The sequence below is a fragment of the Thamnophis sirtalis genome, unplaced genomic scaffold, assembly GCF_051295495.1.
Source record: "Thamnophis sirtalis isolate CommonGarterSnake01/CBP01778 unplaced genomic scaffold, rThaSir2_p1.2 scaffold_6, whole genome shotgun sequence".
NCBI lineage: Eukaryota > Metazoa > Chordata > Lepidosauria > Squamata > Natricidae > Thamnophis > Thamnophis sirtalis.
In genome coordinates this window covers 60,882,851-60,900,311 of record NW_028261386.1, presented here as the reverse complement: position 1 = coordinate 60,900,311, position 17,461 = coordinate 60,882,851, and the positions used below count along the sequence as shown (strand labels likewise).

Genomic DNA, 17,461 nt, shown 5'->3' with positions numbered 1-17,461 from the left:
AGTCTTTGGGTTCCCAGTGTGCGCATGCACGCTGTCCAGCTGGTCTTTGCATGCACTGGAGCACCGAAAACCCAAAGACCAGCTGGCCGTTGCACATGCACGCGCTGGCCAGCTGGTCTTCAGGTTTCCAATGGTTCTGCATGCACAAAGACCAGCTGGTCAGTGAGCATGCGCACACTGGAAACTGGAACAGCAGTGGTGACGGCATGCGTGCCCACAGAGAGGGCTCTGTGTGCCACCTCTGGTCATAGATTCGCCATCACTGGCCTATATATTTTGCCAAAGACCATTATCAATTAAATTTCTGATAGATGGTCTTATGACAACCCTCCTTTCTAAAGTAGAGGCTTTTCCTTGGAGACTTGGATGAAAGATACCAGGAGAGCTTACTTCAAGAGTGTCATTAATTGCAGTATATCAATTTTGGATAGAGATCAGTCTTCAAAATTAAATTTTAAAATCTCCTCCTTTACAATAGAGGTGGGCCATTCTTTCTCTAAGTGTTCATCAGTTACCATTTCATTTATTCTGGAGAATAGATTATAGAGAATTAGCCATTCTCATTCTTGCTGCCTGATTTGATCAACAGTGTATCTTTCTACTATGCATGTACTCAAACTCAGCCACAGTCAATACTTGGAAGGATACAATGTAAATGCACAAAGCCTAAAGTAAACATCTAAATTACGTTATCTCTGCCAATCTAAGCAAAAAAGTTAAGCCTTATGATGCCTTTTTCACACCAAGTCAGAAGGAACCTTCACATGAACTGTGTAGCATTCTCATTTTTAATGGAACTGAAATACTCAGTGATTGACATCACATGTATAATATTTATTTGTTCTAGTTGCATATAAAGAACAGTGAGTAAAATGTATGTAGCCACAAATGGAGTTCAACTGCTTGCCCATAGACAACACACATACGAATTTTTTCTCTTCTCTTTTGGATTTTGGATCGTTTTCAAGTTTATCTGGCATATTTTTTAAATTAATGGCAATTATTTATTTAAGGCTCAATTACCTCAAGTAGTCCTACAGCCCAGCCTGCTGAAGTATTGCTGCAGGCAACTCCACCACATCGAAGGGCTCGATCTGCCGCTTGGTCTTACATCTTTCTACCTGAGGAAGCCTGGTGTGACCTTACAATTCATCTCCCTGCTGCAGTGTTGCTAAAAGAAATACACATTCAGCCACATCTTGCCTCTCTTGCAAGTAGGTATCTTCACAATACCTCATTTGTTGTTGTACAGTAAAGAAAGTCTTTTGAAGTTGTATTACTGTGATAAAATAAGAGTGCTGTTAACACAATCTGATTCTAGGTTCCATCTTAAAGATTTTAAAACATGCTGGCTGTAGGCCAAATAATGTACAGTTTTACATCTATTGTAAAATTCATACTTGGAAGAAAGGATCTGACTTAAAAGAATTGACAAAGTTCTAGAAGCTAAAGTGGACAACTTTCAAAATTCTTACATTTATTATTAACATTATATAGAGCATAGAAAACAAATAAGAAATTAAAAGTCATAAAATAAAAATAAAAATAGCTATAAATAGTTTACATTGAAACTTGTCCACACCTTTCTGCCCTCCAATCCATCCATGTTTCTGCTATGTTTATACACTATACCGTTTGAAATGTAAGTTTATTATCTTTTCTTAATTTGGTGTTAGTTTTGGTTTTCTTGGAGAGAGAAACTCCTTACATTTAATAACTTCATTCATTGATGTATCTTTTTTAATTTGATCTACACATACCAGCTATTTCTCTATTGGTTTTGAGTAACTATCTTATTTGGCTCTCCCTTTCATTATAGTTTTACCTACTTCCTCATTTTGAGAAGATTTCTACACTCGAATGTGTTAGTGCATGTAATCAATTGCAGATATTAATAGCAGCCATTTGTTTCAGATAATCTCAATACTTCTTTTTTTAAAGACTTAATATTTTATGTGTCAGTTTTGGAAGCCTGACATTAGGATTTATAATTCTGACATGAGGATTACAATTCCCTCTTCCCTTTGTTAGTTCCATAACCAACTGTTCCAGGTGCTATGAGTGTGTGCAGATATATGCCACAAGATTTCATTGTTTTACTTATACAATAGCATGTAGGCTTATATATCGCCCTATAATCCTTTGCAGCACTCTCTGAGTGGGTTACAATGTAAGCATTATTTGTATATTGCCCCAACAATCTGGGCTTTTGTTTTACCAATCTTGGAAAGATGGAAAGCTATTGCCATTCCATATGTGAATATTTGTATTTATTTCATGTTTTAAAGTAATGAAATTGATGTCTGTAAATTTTGTTCTACATATAAATATATATGAACATTCCTATCTCTACAGCATGCCCTTCTTCGGTATCTGTTGAAATAAGTGCAGATGGGGTGAACATGTTACCTTTGTCAACACCTGTTATCACAAGTGGTCTTACCTACATAAAAATACAGCTTGTGAAAGCTGAAGTTGCCTCAGCTGTGTGTCTTCGCCTTCATCGCCCACGGGATGCTAGCACATTAGGACTATCTCAGATTAAACTACTTGGACTGACTGCCTTTGGTAACACTTCGTCTGCAACAGTCAATAATCCATTCCTTCCTTCTGAAGACCAGGTATCTAAAACAAGGTATGTTTTATTAGTAGCAATATCAGATTAATTCATTTTCCTATATGAAAAAGTTTTGCTATGTTAGAAGACTTAATGGATATTATTATTCATACTGTCCCTCAAGAAAAACCTCAGGCTTAGCAGGGGAGAGGGAATTGTGTGGCGTTATGTCGACTCACATTTCTCTAAATATCATTACAAGTATTACAATTGGGCTTAAAAATAGACTTCCAGTTGCAGTTTTTATACTGATTGCATCTGTTCCTGTAATGATATTTGAGAAAGACTAGGAGACAGAGCAAAGAGACTCTGCTAGAAACAAACAGATAAGAGACTGCATAGCCCACAATTGGATAAGTGGGTGGGGCAAGATGCTGAGAAGAGATCCTCCCTAATTTCTCAGGCAGTAATGAAGATGGTAGGCATAGTGTGTTTTCCGCCTTGCAAGATTCTGTTAATGTAGTTTTATAATGAAGTAGAAATAGCTTATAGATCTCCTGTCCGGTCTACCTAGTAAGGCTGACAGTCCCCTGTGGCGACTAGACTTCAACAAATATTTGAATTTTTTGAAGTTTGTTGGCTTAATATATAAGCCTTTAATGGTTATTGGCCCTCCTTTGTTCATTTTCTGAAATCTCTAATATCTTTTCCACTAATTAGATTTGTGGAATAACCGTAATTCATTTCTGTTCGGCAAGCATTGGATTATAAATTTAGGCCTCACAGACAATTTGGAAGGTATGAAGAATCAAAGCAAATTCAGAGGATATTTTTTTATGCTCTGCACTTTTAAAATTTGGATGTTAGTTTCATACCATTCTTATTGTAATTCATACCAAGGTGGCCTACAACATAAACAATCCTAGCCTGTAATTTTGATTTGAGGAGCTGTGAACAGGGTTAACCTAATCCTAACTTCTGAACTTCAAGTCTACATATCTCAAAGAGGGGTTTTCTTTCCATAGAAATACTATAGCTATTTTCATATATTTTTAATAAATCAGATAAACCTGGAAAAGGGGGAGGGGGAACAGTACTTTTGGTTTTACACTCCAATTTACATAATAATTACGTTTTGTGTTGAAGTCAAGATGTCATCTGTTTAAATTGTACTTCTGTCTTTTCCAGCATTGGATGGTTAAGGCTGCTGCATCATTGCCTCACTCACATAAGTGATTTAGAAGGAATGATGGCTAGTGCTGCAGCACCTACTGCCAACCTGTTGCAGACCTGTGCTGCTCTCCTGATGTCACCATACTGTGGCATGCATTCTCCAAATATTGAGGCTGTGCTTGTAAAAATTGGACTTCAGTCCACTAAAATAGGCCTCAAGCTAATTGACATTCTTTTAAGAAATTGTTCTGCCTCTGGGAGTGACCCTACAGGTAAGAGAATAGTTTGATCTCTTTCTAGTTTTAAGCTTGGGGAGACTTCCGCTCACAAAAAGAAAGTTGTATTAGTAGATTATCATGCATTTACATATAGTGAGTTTTGAAAATCTGGTAGCTATGTTTTCAAACTGTAATTATCATGAGTAGAAACATGGCAAAACATTGTTTTTCTTAAATAAAATTATTAAAATATTTTGGCAGACCAGTGAATTATATGTGCATCTTCCTTAGTGTTTTTTTTTTTTACTTTATTTATATGAGAAGATTTGAATAGCCCGTTACTTTTTGGAAGATTAAATGGCCTGTCTTCTGACTCCACAATTGACATTCTCTATCAGCTTGGGACAACTCAGGACCCTGGAACAAAAGAAAGGTAAATATTTTATTTTTAAATAGATATACAAATTTAAGATCTATAGATTTTATCCTTCCTTCCTTCTTCACAAACGTATCTCTGTGATCTAATTTGGCTGTAACTATCAAATTTGGCATTTGCGAATTAGAACAAGATTTGCTTTTACTCGGCAGTATAGAGAGCATCCTCCTTTTTAACTTTGACTTTCTTGTCAATAAAATAAAGTATACTAAAGTCCCAAATGTTAGGAATGGATAAACCCTGTGAGGGCAACCTGTATGTGTGAATCACTGAACATAAAGACAAGATATAAAAGCCAGAACAAATTGATTTAAGGCATTTGTGATATTGTTTGATTGTTGCAAGATGCTCAGAGTCATTGAAAGTCAGGCACCTTACAAGTTTAATAAATTGTGGTTGGTCACACAGTCAGACAGATGTTTAGAATGGATTTGATATGTTTATCCACCTATGAAGTCTTCCCCAAGAACCTAGAATAAGCAGACACTTATTGAATTATTTTGAAATAATTTTTAGTTTGAGATTATTTTTAGCTTGTGTGCTGGTTTAAAATTTGTTTTTTCTCCTATATTCATATTTTCTCAAAACTGTTTCACAGTATTGTTACTATGTATTGCTGTTGCAGTTTTTTTGTGTTTTTGTTTTTTTCTATGTGTGTCACCAAGAGTCATTTTGATAACGGCTGCTTAGAAATAGATTCAATAAATATACCTTAAAGGGCTCCTACCCTCATAGCCTTCCAGAAAGCTGTGAAAACTTGTCAGTTATCCCAGATATTAGACTAGAATAGGGAGGAACTGATGGATATTAGGCCACTATGGTGGGAATGTCTGAGGGATATTACTGTTTAAATTGTTTTTCTGGTGAGCTACTTAGGATTATTATATATAAGACAGGTGGCCATGTAAGTTTTACAAATAAATAAATATACCTACCATATGCCTTCTTAATGTATTTCCATCTTCTAGAATTCAAGCTTTGTTGAAGTGGGTCAGTGATTCTGCAAGAGTTGCAGCCATGAAAAAAAGTGGCCGAGTTAACTATGTCTGTCCAAACAGTTCAACAAGAGAATATGGTCTTCTCATGCCGTCTCCTTCACATTTGCATTGTGTAGCAGCAATTTTATGGCATAGCTACGAATTGCTTGTGGAATATGACTTGCCAGCATTGTTGAACAGAGAACTCTTTGAGTAAGTAGCCAATGCATTAGTTTTACTAAGTGATAGAGGTCTGAACTAGAATTTCTCTGCAGTGCTTGAGCGCCACAAACACTCAAATACTTAAACATAAATTGCTGATGTAATAAAACTGTATTCAGAAAAAATGGCTTTCTCAATGAGACTTCCAATCCTTTGCTCTTTTTATGTGTAGGTTTTACTGATTTTTTTCATACGTTTTTGACAAAAAGATGGTACAAGTAGTCCTCAACTTACAACCATTTGTTTAGCAACTATTCAAAGTTGTATGTCACTTTGTTCAATAGTACTGAACAAAGTGACATACAACCATTTTTCACATTTGTTGCCGTTGCAGTATCCCCATGGTCTCGTGATCAATTTGGATGCTTGGCAACTGGCATATATTTATGACCATTGCAGTGTCCCGAGGTTATGTGATCAACTTTTGCGACCTTTTGACAATATCAATAAGGAAGCCAGATTCACTTAACAACCATGTTACTAATTTAATAACTGTGGCAAGAAAGGTCATAAAATGGGGCAAAACTAAGTTAACTTTTCCTTAGCAACAGAAACTTTGGACTCAATTGTTGTCATAAATCGAGGACTCCCTGTAAGTTTTTTTTAAAAAAATGCCCAAAGCTGTCTGTTACAATGATTATCATTCAGAAATATGGACCTAGTTTCCCATATACGTTCATAATCTAATAGGATTTTCCTGTTTGCTTGGACAAATATCTACATCTCTTGTGGAAGAGTCTTTTCAGTTTTCACTTAAAATGTGGGTATTTTCCAAGATGCAGTAAATGCTTTGATTCTGTACTAGTACAAGCCAGTGGCAAAGGTTGTATAAGTACAATTCTAGAACAAGTCTATTTACCTACAAAAACATGCTTTTCTTAGGAAATGTTAATTTCAGAATTTCAGTTTAGACATTTACTGCTCCTAATTGGCAGGCCCAGTCCCTCTTAAGGCAGTAATTTATTTTGTGGCATAAAAAATATAAGAAACTTAACTGTACAAATATTTTCAGTAAACCCCAAGTCCTGAATAGAAATAGGATGGCTTGGCCTGAATATTCAGTATCTTTAGATAATGGAGAAGGAATCTGCGACAATCAAGGTCTGTAGCTAAACCGCAGAAAAACTTCATCAAATTTATAGTTCCAGAGCCTCAAAGCAATGTAAATTGGAGAAAATAATACTTTGAGGAAAAAAAGAATTTGTGTGAAAAATATCTGAAATATCAGGTTTAATTGATTTTATATCTCCCTTTTTATTTGCTGGCATAAGCATTTTAGAAATTTCTTGTGGTGTTCTTGAACTATTATGGCAAACCAGTAGCTATTGGCTTCAGTAACTTCCCTAGTGACTCAAAATCCATATTATCAATACTTAGTCCTGCAGTCTGCTTTAAATAGAATGATTGAATTTAAGACTAACTTATGTGTCGTTAATATATATGGTTTTCTAATTAGGTTTTTATTTCTCCTTAGGTCTCTGTTTAATTGGTCCATGTCTCTTCCATGCAATGTGGTTTTGAAGAAAGCTGTTGACAGTCTCCTTTGTTCTATGTGCCATATTCATCCAAGTTATTTTTCCTTACTCATGGGCTGGATGGGTATTACTCCTCCCCCTATCCAGTTGCAACACAGACTGTCCATGACAGATGACAGCAAAAAACAGGATCTTACTTCGTCTTTAACAGATGACTCTAAAAATGCACAAGCTCCCCTTGCACTAACTGAATCGCATTTGGCCACTCTTGCTGCCTCATCACAGTCTCCTGAAGCTATTAAACAGCTATTGGACTCAGGGTTGCCCTCCCTCCTTGTAAGAAGCCTTGCAAGTTTTTGCTTTAACCATACTTCTGCCTCTGATTTCAGTACTCCAACAACAGACAATTCCCAAGATAGGATCAGAAGACACCACATTCCGCAGCACTTTCATAAAATGCCCATCACAGCAGATTTAGTTGCTCCTGTACTCAGATTCTTGACAGACGTTGGAAACAGCAACCTTATGAAGGACTGGTTAGGTGGCTCTGAAGTCAATCCACTATGGACAGCACTTTTGTTTCTACTCTGCCATTCTGGTGCTACTTCTGGAGGACATGCTGCAGCACCACAACAACAGAATAGTGCTAGACCTACTTTGCTTACTTCAGCTTCAGGAACAGGACTGACTACTCAGCAGAGAACAGCAATTGAAAATGCTACCGTTGCGTTTTTCTTGCAGTGTATTTCTTGCCATCCTAATAATCAAAGATTGATGGCTCAGGTAATCTGAATAGTCGATGTAGCATAAAATATCACTTTAGCTAGATTTGAAGGACTGGTTGAGAGCAGCTTTTTCTGAGAATTCCTTATGGTATGGTTAACTCTTCTATTCCTGCACCTATGATGAGATCAGAATTCAGTAAATGTGATACAGAACAACACAGTAACCTTACAGAATAAAGATCTTGGAACTGCTGAGATTCTTATGCTACTGTATAACATGGCAAGCAACTTCAAGAACAGACGTAGCAATAGCAAATTTTACTACAGATCAGAATGGGTTCTAGCTGTGTTAGGGATCGAGTATGGTCTGTTTCAAGGTCTAGGCACTAGGTAGGGTTGGAATAGCCCATTCCAACAATGGAATGTGAGTTTAGTGAAGTTCCTGTAGGTATAGTCTGAAGTACCTGATTTAAGAGTTATAAAGGGGAAAAATTGGTGAAACCAATTCAACAAATGTATGCCCTATTGTAGATACAACTAAGTAAATATTCATAATTATAGCTCATGAATACTTATAATTTGGTCTGAAATTTTTTCTCCATTCCTTCATAGGTTCTTTGTGAACTCTTCCATTCCTCTCCTCAAAGAAGCAATCTCCCAACATCTGGAAATATTTCAGGGTTTATTAGAAGGCTTTTTTTGCAGCTGATGCTGGAGGATGAAAAAGTGACAATGTTTCTTCAGTCACCTTGCCCAGTAAGTTTTCTCTCCACATTCACTGTACCACTATTACCTATCCTCTGTCAACCCAGCCATTGCTCATTGCTAAGTAAAACTCACAGTAGATACAAAAATAAAACTTCATCATATCAGTTTCTACTAAAAAGGAAATATTAAAATATATTTTTCCAGCCCTGATGGTATAGATTAGCCTTGCCCAACCAGTAACTACATATTACACAGTTCTTTTACAATATACATAGTTATTCTAAATTTATTCATAATTATTAATTCTGTAAATTATCCATATGCATAATCCTGTTCTATATAATTTCTTATACTAAAATTTAGATAATAACCTTGAAATCATAAGGTGCAAAAGGGGAAGAGTGTATATGCTTCCCACATCTTGACAAATCCTATATTTTACCATCTGTTAGTATTAATTATGCCTCAATTTCTAGTGTAATACATTTCCATGTTAATTACTTAATCCAATTGCCATTCATTGCTCCTGAATAATGGGATCATCTCTTTTGCTTATATTCTTTGTTGTGTAGCGTGTTCCTTTCCTTTTCAAATAAAGAAGTTTAGAATATCCATTTCATCTTGGTAGCTGTTCACTGTAAATCACAGTAATTAATCTGTTTCTGAAATTTTTTTTGTAATCCTTTAATAGAAACAGTATGCCCTATTTCTTTTAATAACTCAAGGTCACAAAAACTATGCACAAAGATTCTGTGTGTTTCAGAATTATTAATTAGATAATGTGGCAAACAGGGTCCTGGACTCTTTGTTTAATTACTGTTTCAAAATAAAGTCTGGGAGTGGAATTCAGTTATACTGTACAAAATGATATTTTGAGAATGCTTTAATTTAGATATTTCTCATCTCGTTTGTAAGCTGTTGAAATATTCTGAATTAAATTGCGTTCTATAACTAGCATCCATTACAGCTTGTTTATGTATTTCATTTTTATTTATTTATACCTCACATAAATCAACTCTGATTGGCCTATAACAATAATATAAAAGAACAAATGCAAAAACATAAAATTCACATTAAGAGATAAATGTAAAAATGAATATATAACCCCTTAGGCAAAGAGTGGGTAAAAATGGCTGCTTTGGCAATGGAGCCATCTAAGCATGTCTCCTGTTCCCAGGCCTGATAAATATAATCAGGTCTTTAGAGATTTCCAGAATGACGGAAAGGATGGAGCTACGCCAGCTCAGCAGCAAGTCTTTTGTTCCTGTTATCTCTCTTCTGCCACTTGGCACATTGAGATGCTAGTGCCTGGAACCAAGTTGGACGAAGGTGGTGGTCTTTAGAGAGCTAGCCCTGAGTACCCCACAACCGTTTTTTTTATAAAGATCATTTGTTTTTGGGGGGGGGGAGTTCCTGGACAGGATACTCTTTCTATTGCTATTGGCAAATATCTCCAGTCCCAGGTTTCCCCAAAAAGAAAAATGTTATCTGATCAAAAGAACCAATTTCCCACTCCCCAGCCAGCCACTCCTCAAAAGAAACTTTAATGCTACCTTTCCCGAAAGCTTATCTTGTCCAGAAATCCTCAAAACAAAAGATCTTTAAAGAAAAAAGAAGTGAACCGGGGTATTGGGTATTCCATGTGCAGCTTCTTCCAAACTTGACTTGGGGCACAAGCATTTCAGAGTCTGCCTCCCTGTTTTTCTTCTTTTTTTTCCCCTCATTATTTTTGGCCAAGTGAAGAGATTCAGAAAAGCTCCCACCCATCTGTCCTCAGGTCTTGGATTGTTCAGTTTGCTGGGGATTTGATCCTTTGGGACATGCTGTTCACTGCTGGTGTGCTGCTCTTAAGGGGGGAGGAGAAGAAAGAGTGCAAAAAGAGGGAGATGGGGAGGCAGATCTGCATGCTGGGTGCATGGACAGGTTTGGAAAGGAGATGACAGGAACAGGAGCTGCAGCTCAGCTGAGTGTGCATATGTGTATGGGGGAGGAGGCAGAAACAGGAACAGAATGGGCATCTATTGCTGATAAAGCTTCTGGATACTCTTCAAGGGCAGCTTCATGGAGACCATGCTGCAGTAATCCAGTATGGAGGTGATCAGTGCGTGAGTGACTGTAAGCAGAGACTGCCAATGCAGGAATGGACTCAATTAGTACACAAGATGAAGCTGTGCAAGTTCTCCCAGCCATAGTTTCATTGAGCAGGAGTTGTGAATCTAGAGGGAATCCCAGCTTCTACACAAACAAACACTATGAAATGTTTATGGCCTTTTTATTTCAAAATCCTTAAAATAATTTTTATGTTTCTTAACTTTTAGTTGTATAAAGGTAGAATTAATGCTACCAGCCACGTAATTCAACATCCAATGTATGGGGCGGGACATATGTTCCGTACTCTTCTGTTGCCAGTCTCAACAACCCTGGCAGAGGTTCTTGATCGTGTATCAGGTAAGTTGCTTTTATTAAATAGGTATTTTTTTATTATAGTGTGTGGAAAGTTATTTTATTTCATGTATAAATTTATTGCTCAATGCAGAATTTCCCATGGTGGAATGTATAATAAAAGGGTGTATTTATATCAGAGCTGAAGAGTACATTTGTATTATTCTAAAATACACTTTATTTTAAGTCTTACAGCAGGTTCATAAAAGTGACTTAACATTTAAGAACCAGATACTGCTCAAAACTGTCATATTTAGAAAGATGCTATAAATAAAGAAAAATATTTCACCAATATATTACTACTAATTTAGAAGGCAGTGTAGCAAAATGGGACCTGTTGGTTTGAATTACGGCACCCATTATTCATAGTTACAAGACAGAGGTGAGGTGTTTTTTTTAATGAAAATTTTGGAAAAAAAACTTTTACAAATATTTACTTCCCCCCCCCCACCCTCCCCCAACCCCCCCTCCCCCCCTGACTTCCCAGAACCAATACAGGGTATAAATCTTTAACAAAAACATTCTAAAATGAACTTAAGAAAGAGTTAATATCATCTTTCATTTGAGCTTTAACTCCTCCTTGCTAGGCTAGCTCTAAACAAATTATATCATTCCTTGTTTCTTTAGTCATAAGGAGACAGAGGTGAGGTTTGTGCAAGACAAATTTGACTGGCTTTAGAATATACAATAATGTAATGAATATATTCAAGTTGCACCAATTCCACCTTATTTTCTTCCTATTTCTCATTGATTTCAATACTGAATGACTCTTGTACATGTGTGCATATAGTGCTGTGCAAGACTTGCAAAAGAAGTATTTCACAATGCACACACCACACAAACACACCACCTCTCTTTGATAATAGTATCCCTTTTGCAGGCTTAAGTGACGTTGAAAGCTGTTCTTGGCCTTCTCTGCATGCATGTCCACATACAGCCACTTCATTTTGTTGCAAAGCATCTCTTTCAAATACTTACTACAGCCCTAGTATGTGTGTGTGTGTGTGTGTGTGTATACCTTTAGATACATACATAATTAAATAGAAATGCTTTCTACATAATATAATATTTTGTTTCCAGATACTCCTAGCATAACAGCAAAATTAATTAGTGAACAAAAAGAAGACAAGGAAAAAAAGAATTACGAAGAAAAAGAGAAAGTTAAAGCAGACAGTGGGTTTCAGGACAATTACAGTGTTGTTGTTGCATCTGGTATGTCTAATTTTATGTCAAGTTACCATACCTGATTTGGGATAGTATGAGGAACAGTAAGCTAACTTTAATATTAAATTCAAAGCATCTTTTTTTAAACAGTGTTAGCCATCTTGATCCTTTGCATTCATTGGCCAGAAGATTGGAGCATGGTAATTTACAACTTGCTGAATTAAAGTTAAGCCATGTGTTCAAGCAAAGGTGAATGAGGCACTGTGTGTAGCATTAGACAAAGGGAATCCCAAACATTTTTCATCATCACTAGAGTCTACAACTCTCTCCTGCCTTCCAGAAGAAATAACAGAAAATACCAAAAAAAATCTAAATGGAGATAGACTGAGAAGAGAGATAACAAAACTAAATGAAGATGGGGCATGGGATATTAATATTTGGATAAGGAATAAAAATACAGTTTGCCCATTACTTATGTAGTCTGAATTAAATAAGGTTAGACATAAGGAAAATGCATGTAAAATCCTGGGACAGAAGATGCTTTGCAGTGAAGCTTGGTGAGGCAGAAGTGGCTTCTCTCTTGCAACAATCTGCTGGGTTATGAGGATATAATATAATATAATGGATATAATATGTAGGTTATTGTCGCTCTTACAAATACTGTGGTGCTTACATGTTTGGGAACCCTTTTGAATTTTCAATATTTCTGCTCAAATATGACTTAAAATGTGATCTATTTTCCACACAAGTCCTAAAACTGAACAGAACTCAATTAAGAACAGTACTGCACTAACATATTTTACAGATGGGATAAGGTTCTCATGCTTCACCATTCACAAAATGTAACTCTTTGCATTTAAGCCCAGAAGTTGTGCTTTGGTCTCATCCATCAACAAAATATTATTTTAATAGTTCCAAAGGTGCTTTTCAAGAGGCAACTGGACTTTCTGGTTTGAGAAGCTGGAGCTATGCTTTCTGCATTATACTTTCACTGTTGAGACAGGCGCAGGCTGTTGGGGATGACTCTGTGCTGTCTGAATCACAAACTGAAGAGCAAATTGTTCCTGTAGTCTACCATTTTTCTGAATATCCGTTCATAGTCCCGTACCATTCGAAGGGTGTTCATCCCAAAGTGCATAGCTAAATGTCTATAGAGATTCTTAGTCATCCAGGTCATGGTTGTCCCAAACGTAGAGATAACTGGACCAGAAAGTCCAGTTGCCTCTTGAAAAAGCACCTTTGGGACAACTATGACCTGGATGATTGAGAATCTCCATAGACATTCTTTCAATAGCCTCCTGGCTTATCCATGTGGTCTTTTACAAACTGGATTTTTTGTTTGTTTGCTTGCTTGCTTGCTTGCTTGCTTGCTTGCTTGCTTGCTTGCTTTTTGAGAGAGAGGTGGGGTGAGTATTGGCTGTCTCCTTTTAGCCAGCCATGTATACCTTGTTGCTTGGTGTTCTCCTGATGAAGTCTCATGAACACTGACATTCCCAAGTGCAAGAGAGGCCTTTAAGTTCCTTAGATGTTACCCTGGGCTTGTTTGAGATTTCCCTGATTATTACACACCTTGCTTTTTGATGTGATCTTGGTTGTCCAACCACTCTTGCGGAGGATAATAATGGTGCTAAATTGTCTCTAATTGTATACAGTCTGCCTGACATTGGACTGGTGGAGTCCAAACACTTTGGCAAAAGTTTTATAACCTTTTCCAGCCTTTTCCATCAACATCTGTTTTTCAAAGATTCTCAGATATCTCCTTTGTTCAGGCCATGACATACTCCCATGTACCTGTGTTGTGAAGGTTGGCTTTAATAGTGAACATCCAGAAACCTGTTCTTTAAATAAGACAGGTTCTCCCAAACTCACACATTATTCCATTGGTTGAATTTTCTTTTGCTATCTTGCTAGAGGTTCACATACTTTTGCCAAACATAAGTATATAGCCTTGGATCATTTCCCTGAAAAAATAAAGGAATAAGTATAATGAGTTTTGTTGAATTGAGCTCTCTTTATCTAGTTTTATGACTTGTATGGAGAACAGGTCGTGTTTTGGTTATATTTATGCAGAAATATTGAAAATTTTAAAAAGCTTCACTAACTTTTAAGCAACAGTGTAAATACTGTTGAGTTGCATTGCAAACTGTATAAAATGTAACACTTCATTTTCATTATAGGTTTGAAATCTCAGTCAAAAAGAGCTGTATTGTCCACACCACCTCGTCCACCTTCAAGACGAGGGAGAGTGGTGACAGATAAAGTAGGCAGCTCCGCCACAGGAAATGATTCTTCCAGCAAAACTATTAGTGTTCCTGTTTTTCACCTATATCATAAGCTGCTACCAGGTAGTTTTCGGCTTTTTTTAAAATTAGACCATGTTTTTCAAGAATGCTAAGGTACATAAAATGATGTTGAAGACTTGCAAGGATCTGCACATTTTCTCGGATTCACTATAGAGAAACCTTGAAATGAGAAGTTTTCTAATTATATGATATAGTCCTATGGAACATTGTATCTATACGCTTGTAACCTTAGCATTATAAATATATCTAGTGTTCATGGATAAACTTACAGTTGAATCAGTTATTTGATTCAATATATGATATAATGTAGTAAGCTCTTTGGGTAAATATGTGCTGATCACATTTTGTTAAGCAAGTATTTTAATAACATTTAAGTATTTATCCAAATTAATATTGTATGTGTAGTTTTTTAAAGGAGGTCCTTGGCTTATAACCATTCTTTTAGTAATTGTTCAGTTATAATTGCGGCAAAAAAAATGACTTACAACCGGTCCTCTTACTTACAACTGTCACAGTATCCTTGTGGTCACATGATCAAAATTCATTGTTGGCAACTAGTATGTATTGGCAGTGTCCCAGGGTCATGTGATTTCCATTTGCAACATTCATAGGGGACCTCTGACAAAGTTAGGAGGAGAAGCCGAGTTCACTTAATGACCTTGGCAAAAAAGGTCATAAAATTGGGTGTGACTCATTTAATGAGTTAGCAATGGAAATTTAAGTCCCAATTGTCATTATAAGCCAAAGACTACCTTTTTGAAGATTTATTTTTCAATATTACTGGAAAATCTGTGAAAGGACGTTTCATTTCACTTAAGGATGTGCTGCAACTATAGGAACTGATTGCCTAGAAAATGAAAAAGACAGAAGCTGCTTATTCATTATGTTAATGATAATTGCTTATTTATGATTTGAATTTATCAGTTAAATACCAATTTAGAGCTTCTTGTAACATCATGTGATTTAGGTCAGCCGTTGCCACCTGAGATGACCCTTGCCCAACTTTTGACTCTGTTGTATGACCGCAAGCTTCCTCAAGGATACCGATCTATAGACTTGGCAGTTAAGCTTGGCTCGAAGGTCATCTCAGACCCTAGTCTTTCAAAAACAGATTCATTCAAGCGCCTACACACTGAAAAAGGTATACTTAGAATTATCTTTATATGGGCACTGTTTTTTTTGCTCTGGTTGTTTGAATGATATATAAATGTGGAAACTTACATAAACTTATTGAAAATTACTATATATATACACGTGTGTATGTTTGCGTTTGTGTGTGTGTGTGTGTGTGTGTGTGTGTGTGTGTGTACACATCTCACCTGGCTTGATCCTCCCATCACAAGATCTCCTGACCACACGAAGCCCTTATAAGCAGAAGAACACCAACAGTGACATATCTTAAACTTTGCTGAAAATGTTACCTAGTCTGGTAACGAAACGTTTGAAAACCAACCCACAAGCTTGGAGAATGAACCTCCACTTGCTGTGTTTTTGTGTTTGTGTGCTTGTGTGTATAAATATAGATATAGATATATTTGTACATAATATGGAAAATAGTTGACTTCTATTGAAAATAGAGAGAGGGAGAAAGATTTGCCATGTGGATTGTTTAAAACACCAGAATTAAGAGAGGAAAATACAAACAAAATGTTTGTTCTGTTTGTATACCATGTTAAATCCTAATGCAGACATCAAGACAGTTATCTAACACAATTTCATATTGTTGTTTACTACTGCAAAGCAAACTAAACTCAGAATAAAACGTGGCTCTTTGAAGTTTCAGATGTTGCATATGGTTTATGTCTTATGATTGGAAATTTTTGTGCCACTGTTTCTTTAGCTGGATGGGGTAATATGTGTATGTGGAGGGGAAGGGTGTTAAAATCCAATCCTAAGCAACAGTTGCTACTGTAGCTTGCCAGGCAGATAAGTTATTACAAGATTGGATATGTTTTCACTATGGGAGAAAAGTTCTTGTGAATTAATTGTTTGGGTGTCTTGTGTCCTCCTTTTTAATTTTTAAGAATGTCAAATAATTTGTTCTGCACTTGTCATAATGATAAAAACAGCTGGCTTCATATGTGGAACAACAATGGTATTTCAAGTTCAAGACAGTACACATTTAATGCATTTTGCTCAACCCTAGAAAAGGTTTTGAGTGTTGTTGTTTTGTTTGGATCAGGTTTTGGGGGAAACATAAACAAAAAAAGCTCCATGTTAAAAGTTGAATGTGTTGCAGTGGAGGAAAACCTGAAGCATTTTCAGTGTTCCAGCCACAGAAAACAAAAATTGGAATGAGTTTCTTACTGCCCTACTTTCATTCCAAGAATAAATGAAATGGCAATCCATGTTGTTTCTTAGCAGCTGACCTATATAAAAATTGTAAAAAGTAATAATTGCTTTACTTTTTAATAGGAATTTTAAAAGTCCTGTTTCAAAACACTATTTCAGGCTTGAAATACTTCTAAAATGACTGATCACAAAATTATTCCAGTTCAAATCAGTTCAATTCTATTAACACTGCATAGTCTTCCTGTCCCGTTTTATGCACAATACTATATCCTACATCATGCCTAACAAAAAAAAAATTGTCCCAAATATTATGTCAATCCTATTAGTAAAAATAGGGTAGCTATAAAAATAATAATAGTAAAATTTCTATATACAGAATTAAAATTTTCAAAGTATTTTCAGTATTTTTCTCTTGCCTCAGAAGTATAGAATTTCAGAATCTTCTCATTGCCTTTTTCATTGTTTTTGACAAACTACTTTCTAATTTTGCCTACCGTATTTTTCAGAGTATAAGACAAACCTTTTTCCCCTCAAAAAAGAGGCTGAAAATCTGGGTGCGCCTTATACACTGAATACAGCTTTTTTTCGCCCCCTTCACCAAAATGGCCATGCATAATCTTTAGGAGGCTTTCAGAGTGCCCCTAGGGGGTTGGGGAGGGCAGAAATGAGTGAAAAACGGGCCATTTTTTGCTTGTTTTTGCCCTCCCCCCCCGAATCCCCCAGGAGCACTCTACAAGCCTCTTAAAGGCTATTCATGCCCCTTTTTTAG

At 36.3% G+C, this 17,461-nt stretch overlaps 1 protein-coding gene across 12 annotated transcripts in view; it reads left to right on the top strand.

Annotated features, from left to right (window-relative positions):
- Positions 1 to 17,461, top strand: part of BIRC6 (baculoviral IAP repeat containing 6) — a 148,626-nt gene that overhangs the window by 81,070 nt on the left and 50,095 nt on the right. For all 12 annotated transcript variants that reach the window (XM_014059024.2, XM_014059009.2, XM_087717964.1 and 9 more), the window contains 11 exons: positions 1,014 to 1,214; positions 2,356 to 2,635; positions 3,746 to 4,002; positions 4,273 to 4,381; positions 5,353 to 5,574; positions 7,058 to 7,841; positions 8,396 to 8,539; positions 10,810 to 10,939; positions 12,014 to 12,145; positions 14,275 to 14,442; positions 15,368 to 15,541. In XM_014059024.2, coding sequence (XP_013914499.1) covers positions 1,014 to 1,214; positions 2,356 to 2,635; positions 3,746 to 4,002; positions 4,273 to 4,381; positions 5,353 to 5,574; positions 7,058 to 7,841; positions 8,396 to 8,539; positions 10,810 to 10,939; positions 12,014 to 12,145; positions 14,275 to 14,442; positions 15,368 to 15,541 — 2,601 coding nt within the window. The remainder of the gene's footprint in view (positions 1 to 1,013; positions 1,215 to 2,355; positions 2,636 to 3,745; positions 4,003 to 4,272; positions 4,382 to 5,352; positions 5,575 to 7,057; positions 7,842 to 8,395; positions 8,540 to 10,809; positions 10,940 to 12,013; positions 12,146 to 14,274; positions 14,443 to 15,367; positions 15,542 to 17,461) is intronic.